This window comes from Lathyrus oleraceus, chromosome 2, assembly GCF_024323335.1.
Source record: "Lathyrus oleraceus cultivar Zhongwan6 chromosome 2, CAAS_Psat_ZW6_1.0, whole genome shotgun sequence".
In the NCBI taxonomy this organism is placed as follows: domain Eukaryota; kingdom Viridiplantae; phylum Streptophyta; class Magnoliopsida; order Fabales; family Fabaceae; genus Lathyrus; species Lathyrus oleraceus.
In genome coordinates this window covers 434,282,400-434,289,153 of record NC_066580.1, presented here as the reverse complement: position 1 = coordinate 434,289,153, position 6,754 = coordinate 434,282,400, and the positions used below count along the sequence as shown (strand labels likewise).

At 33.2% G+C, this 6,754-nt stretch overlaps 1 protein-coding gene across 1 annotated transcript; it reads left to right on the top strand.

Moving 5' to 3' along the window:
* The first annotated feature begins 303 nt into the window (after positions 1–303).
* Positions 304–4,409, top strand: LOC127120011 (seed linoleate 9S-lipoxygenase). The gene is made up of 9 exons (XM_051050397.1): positions 304–716; positions 1,267–1,556; positions 1,655–1,895; positions 1,978–2,298; positions 2,377–2,462; positions 2,595–2,702; positions 2,787–3,088; positions 3,161–3,424; positions 3,506–4,409. Exons 1-9 carry the CDS (start codon positions 479–481, stop codon positions 4,257–4,259), a joined length of 2,604 nt encoding a protein of 867 aa, XP_050906354.1. The 5' UTR covers positions 304–478; the 3' UTR covers positions 4,260–4,409.
* Positions 4,410–6,754: the final 2,345 nt, after the last annotated feature.

Sequence of the window (6,754 nt, the reverse complement as noted above, 5' to 3'; positions counted from 1 at the left end):
GTTGGACTCTAATAACCAAGATTTAATAATATTTACTATATTTCTATATCAAAAGAATTATTATATTTACGTCTCTGTGTTAAATTAGTTCCGTTGATAATTATGCAAAGACATCAAACATAATATATTTAATCGATAAAGTTTTTAATTATTAAACTATTTAAAATAAAATAATAATGATTTACATCATTGTTGAATATTAGTGGATTCTTTATCCATAGATAACCTTCATTTTTATATTAAAAAAACTATTTCATCATTATGATGCATGTTTCAATAGAATTCACGTTTGGCATGTGACTATAATAAAAAAACCTAAAAGTAATTCCCACTTGAACATACATTCACAAGCATGAGTGCTGATCATTACCTTACCCTCTATAAATACCTTGTCTTCTGAAGAGTCTAACACAACAATCTTTAATCTTATTTTCTCATATTACATCAAATTCTATTGAGTTAGAAAGAGTCAGCAAAAATGTTTGGCATATTTGATAGGGACACAAGCCAAAAGATCAAGGGCACTTTGGTGTTGATGCCCAAAAATGTTTTGGACTTCAACTCCGTCTCATCTGTTAAAAAGAAAGGTGTTCTTGATGTTGCCGGGGACGTTATCGAGGCGGCCGGAAGCCTCTTGGGTGGAATAGTTGACGGTGCTACCGCCTTCTTGGGACGGAACGTTTCGATTAGGTTGATCAGTGCTACCAAGAAGGATGGTTTGTTCTTAAATTTTCAACATAGTTATTTAGTTTTTATGCTTTAAGATTTCTCACACAATTATTTAGGAATCTTCATATTAAAAATCAAGTTTTACTAGAATTAAAATAAAATAATAATACAAGATGTTATGATGGTACTTATGATAATTTTTTAGGAGCTTCAAATAGAGAATTAAGGTTGAATTATTTAGAAAAATCTAAATTTATATTATTAGTCATATTTTACTTATTTATTGATGAGTTTTAAGTTATTAGAATGTCCTTTCTTTGAGAATCAAATATGTAGTTAAAGGACAAAAAATTGTTTAATATTTTTTTGAAAAACAAAGTGATGATGGGCAAAGATAATAATAATTAAATAGGAGTCCTATGTTGGATGTTGAATGTAATAATTTGATAGAAACTAGTGGCCATTACTTAACACATATTTGAATTTGTTTTATGATTATTCATACAAGTGAACCTTTTTAATCATTATTTATACAATATGTGACTTTTAAATTAATTAATTAATTAATTAATTAATTGAAATGTGTGACTTTTGTAGGAAATGGACATGGGCTAGTTGGAAAAGAAGTGTTTTTGGAGAAACATATCCCAACTCTACCAACCTTAGGAGCAAGACAAGATGCATTTAGTATATATTTTGATTGGGATGCTGATTTTGGAATCCCAGGAGCATTTTACATAAGAAACTACATGCAAGCTCATGAGTTCTTCCTTGTTAGTGTCACTTTTGATGACATTCCTAATCATGAATCTGTTCAATTTGTTTGCAACTCTTGGGTTTACAACTTCAAAAGTTACAAAAAGGATCGTATCTTCTTTTCTAATGATGTAAGCTCTTATAAATCTTTAACAAAAAGTTAATATTCCTAGGTTTATGATGGTTTACACAATAAAAATAATGTTTAACTCGAAATGTTGAATTATAGATATATCTTCCAAGTCAAACACCGGCTCCATTAGTTTACTATAGACAAGAAGAGTTGCAAAATCTGAGAGGAGATGGAACGGGACAACGAAAAGATTGGGAAAGAATATATGATTATGATGTTTATAATGATTTGGGAAATCCAGATGAAAATGTTAATCTTGCTCGTCCAGTTCTAGGAGGATCGAGCACTCATCCTTACCCTCGTAGGGTTAGAAGTGGTAGAAAACCAACCGCAAAAGGTTAGTTTTTCTGTTATATTCATTTTGACATCCTAATTCCTAAATTTTTATATTTACTCAAATAAAAAAAATTCTTTAACAGATCCTAAAAGCGAGAAACCGGGAGCCCTGTATGTTCCAAGAGATGAAAATTTTGGGCATTTAAAGTCATCTGACTTCCTTACATATGGAATAAAATCATTGTCTCAAGATGTCATACCTTTGTTCAAATCTGTAATCTTTGATTTGAATTTCACTCCTAATGAGTTTGATAGCTTCGACGAAGTACGCGATCTCTTTGAAGGTGGAATTGAACTTCCTACAAATGTATTGAGCAAAATTAGCCCTTTACCCGTCCTCAAGGAAATCTTTCGCACCGATGGTGAACAAGTCCTGAAGTTTCCACCACCCCATGTTATCAAAGGTAGTTTGTTCATCCTTATAGAACCATGTATCTATATACAAATTATTATCACTTACATATTTATTTTACTTTTTATAGTCAGTAAATCTGCATGGATGACCGATGAAGAATTTGGAAGGGAAATGATTGCTGGTGTAAACCCTTGTGTGATTCGTCTTCTGAAAGTAAGTTTCAAATATATTATTTATTGATGATCCTCTAAAATAAATAAAAATAGCATGTTATTAAGTTTTTTTTAGTAGTATTATTTGTTTTAAAGTGCAATAAAAATGTTTCTATATATCCTTGTTCTACAGGAGTTTCCACCAAAAAGCACATTAGATACTACACTTTATGGTGATCAAACTAGTACAATTAAAAAAGAACACTTGGAGATTAATCTAGGAGGACTCACAGTTGAAAAGGTAATTTATGTAAACTAATTAGTAAACTTATCAATTATTTAAATTTATGAAAACTAAGTGATTGAAATTATACTTATGAAACAGGCAGTTAATGATCAAAGATTATTCATCTTAGATTATCATGATGCATTCATCCCATATTTGAACAAGATAAACAAAAATGCAAAAGCTTATGCCACAAGGACAATCCTTTTCTTAAAAGATGATGGAACTTTGAAGCCATTAGCCATAGAATTGAGTTTACCACATCCAAGTGGACTTCAATATGGTGCTGAAAGCAAAGTCATCTTGCCTTCAGACCAAGGTGTTGATAGCACAATTTGGCTATTGTCCAAGGCTCATGTAATTGTAAATGACTCATGCTACCATCAACTCATGAGCCACTGGTATGAACTATTTCTCCGTCTCATAATAATTGTCAAAATTGCGTAATAATTTTGTATTTCATTGGTTTCAAGGTTGAATACTCATGCGGTGGTTGAGCCATTCATCATAGCAACAAATAGGCATCTTAGTGTGCTTCACCCGATAAATAGGCTTTTAGATCCTCATTTTCGCGACACAATAAATATCAACTCACTTGCACGAGCCGCGCTGATTAACGCTGATGGAATCATCGAACAAACTTTTTTACCTGGACCAAGTTCCGTTGAGATGTCTTCAGCGGCATACAAGAATTGGGTTTTCACTGATCAAGCATTACCAGCTGACCTTATCAAGAGGTAGTTTTTCACCATGAACAATAACTAATTTCATCTAGTTTGAATGTAAAAATTGATAACAAAAATATTTATTTGATATAGAGGATTGGCGGTTGAGGATTCATCTTCTCCACACGGCCTTCGTCTCGTGATAGAGGATTATCCTTATGCTGTTGACGGACTAGAGATATGGGATGCTATTAAAATATGGGTCCAAGACTATGTCTCTTTGTATTATCCAACTGATGAAGTAGTGCAGAAAGATACCGAGCTACAAACATGGTGGAAGGAAATTATAGAAAAGGGCCACGGTGACTTGCGAGACAAGCCATGGTGGCCTAAGATGCAAAGTCTTCAAGATTTAATTCAATCATGTTCCATTATCATATGGACGGCTTCCGCTCTCCATGCAGCTGTTAATTTTGGACAATATCCTTACGGAGGCTACATTTTAAACCGTCCAACACTTAGTAGAAGATTGATCCCGGAGAAAGGAACTCCGCATTATGATGAGATGGTGAAAAATCCTCAAAAGGCATATTTGAGAACTATTACACCAAAATTTCAAACACTTATTGATCTTTCTGTGATTGAGATATTGTCAAGGCATGCTTCTGATGAGATCTATCTTGGAGAAAGGGATTCTAAATTTTGGACATCTGATTCAAGGGCATTGCAAGCTTTTAAGAAGTTTGGAAATAAGTTGGCGAAAATTGAAGGAACAATCAAAGAGAGGAACAATGATTCTAGTTTGAAAAATCGATACGGGCCGGTGCAATTGCCATACACTATTCTTCAACCTTCTGGTGAAGATGGGTTAGCCTTTAGAGGAATTCCCAACAGTATTTCTATTTGATTTGAAAGTTTCTGTGTTTGTGTTTCTAATAAGATGTTCATTTGTGCTTTATAATAATGTTATGGTGTTTGCATGGGCAATTGTGATGTATTATTGTATTTGGGAGCTCCCATTCATTCACATTTAAGTTAACAGTGTTTCCATTTTCTATATTGTCTATTTATTTCATTTAATTTTCGTCATATTCTAGTTTCTAGTATACAGAAGTTGCAATTATTTGGTAAAAAACTTTACAATTATTATTCATCAATTTCTTTAAAGATTTCTTGTGTAACTTTTCAAAGATTCATGCATGGCAAAATTAAGAAACTACATGTAACTTTCAATTCCAAAGTTCAACAGTTTCTATAATCATTGAGAAGTTATAGTGGAAAAATTTACTTTGTTCTAGATAATATTGGAGCATAATCGTGAATGGAATATTTTCACAGTTCTCGATGCAACCGAAGAATAAAGAAAGTCTATCAGTGATAGTGTAGTTTATGGGTTATAAGTTAATATTGTAGTAAATTCTATCGAAGTCGAATAGCTTGTGTAGTTGACTCTATCGAAGTCGAATAGCTAGTGTAGTTATCGAAATATGTTAGCTTATTATTTAAGTTATCATGTTGAATTAGGTCAGTCTATTGTATCAATTGTTTAGTATGTTAGTTAAAAGTTAGGGTTTAGTTTTCTTATAAATAACATATTAATCATCATTTCTCCATAAATCTTTGATAATCCTTATTAGAAGGAGAGAGTTGTGAGGTTGAGATTCAATTGTAAACAATGTTCTCTAATGTATAATTGAATCAAGAATCTAGTTTTAAACCACTTTAAAGTGTCTTTCTCTTTTTTTCTTTACTTTGTGATTTTCTTGTTAATCAAGAAATCAATCATACTTTATTTTTTGGAAATTGCTTTCACAACCAATTGACAGGGTGAACATGGAGGAGAAGATGTCGTCAACAAATTATGAGATTGAGAAATTCACCGGTGTGAATAATTTCGGTTTGTGGCACTTGAAGATGCAAGTCCTACTAGTTCATCAGGATTTTTTAGAAGCGTTGAAAGGATCAGAGAAGATGGATTATCCCCTAACAGAGAAGGAGAAGACGATCATGATCGAGAAAGCACACAGTGTCATCATATTGAGCCTTGGTGATAAGTTTCTCCGGAAGGTCTCTAAGGATAAGACACCAGTAGGTGTATGGAGCAAACTCGAGGGACTGTATATGACAAAATCCTTGGTCGATCATCTCTACCAGAAGCAAGCTTTGTTTTCATTCAAGATGAGTGAAGACAAAGCCTTGGCTGAGCAGTTGGATATGTTCAACAAGTTGATTCTTGATCTTGAAACTATTGAGGTTAAGATTGATGATAAAGATCAAGCATTGCTTCTATTATGTGTTTTATCAAGACCTCATATCCACTTCAAAGAAATCCTCTTGTATGAAAGATAGTCTTTGACCTTTGAAGAAGTTCAATCAACCTTGTACTCGAAGGACTTGAACGAAAGAAAAGAGAAAAAGTCATCATATATTGGAGAAGGTTTGTTTGTTAAAGGAAAGTTCTCAAAGAAAGATGGCAAGTATGAGAGGAAGAAGGATAAAGTTCTACATAATTCTTATGGTGGTAATGCACCTATAGTTAGGTGTTATCATCGTAAGAAGGAGGGTTATACAAGAAAGGTGTGTCGTGATCGACTGAATAATCATAATGGAAAGGATAATGGTAATGCAACTATAGAACAAGATGATTATGAATCATCTGATGTGTCAGTGGTTTCAAGCAGCGACTCTAGCAAGGAGTGGATTATAAATTCAGGTTGTACTTGACACATGACTCCAAACAAATACGTGTTTGAATAATTATATCTTCAAGATAGTGGATCAGTGTGTCGCATCTCAAAAAACACGATCCTTCGCACGCTCGCAAAAAAAAATTGTTCGAACAGAGTCGCCATCGAACTTTATTTGTTCTAATGAAGGGAAGAGAAAATATCGATAAAATCCTTAAAATAAAAATAAAAATGGTCTTCGCAACCAAATTCGATTTTGGGAGTCGATTACGTAAGGGAAATGTATTAGCACCCCCCGCGTCCATTGTACTCAACGAGAACCTTTTAGTTAGATTTGAGATTGAATGTTAGCGTGATGTTAATTGTAATCTTCTACTTACTGAGCGAGAAAAAGAAAGAAAGGACAAATATTTTTTATTAAAGATGTGTCAGACAAGATTTCGAAATCCTGCTCATACGTATCTCCAGGTGCTATGGAGAACTCAAGGCTACATAGTTATGCTTACAAAGAACTATTGGGTTTGATTATTTTGAGGAGTGATCCTTTAGACATATCGAGTGACTGAACCTTTACTTGTTGCTCGTTCTTGGAGGTGGAAGTTTTTGTTTGTTTCACGTCGATATGGACAAATCATACTCGTTTATGAAAATATTTTCAAAGTCGCGCAAGGACGGAAAACAAGTTTGATTTGTTGAGTGTTTTGTTGGATGAAAA

Coding starts and splice junctions, on each gene's coding strand:
- LOC127120011 (XM_051050397.1), top strand. CDS start 479: ATGTTTGGCATATTTGATAGGGACACAAGCCAAAAGATCAAGGGCACT. Junction 717..1,266: donor CAGTGCTACCAAGAAGGATG/GTTTGTTCTTAA, acceptor TGACTTTTGTAG/GAAATGGACATGGGCTAGTT. Junction 2,703..2,786: donor GAGGACTCACAGTTGAAAAG/GTAATTTATGTA, acceptor CTTATGAAACAG/GCAGTTAATGATCAAAGATT.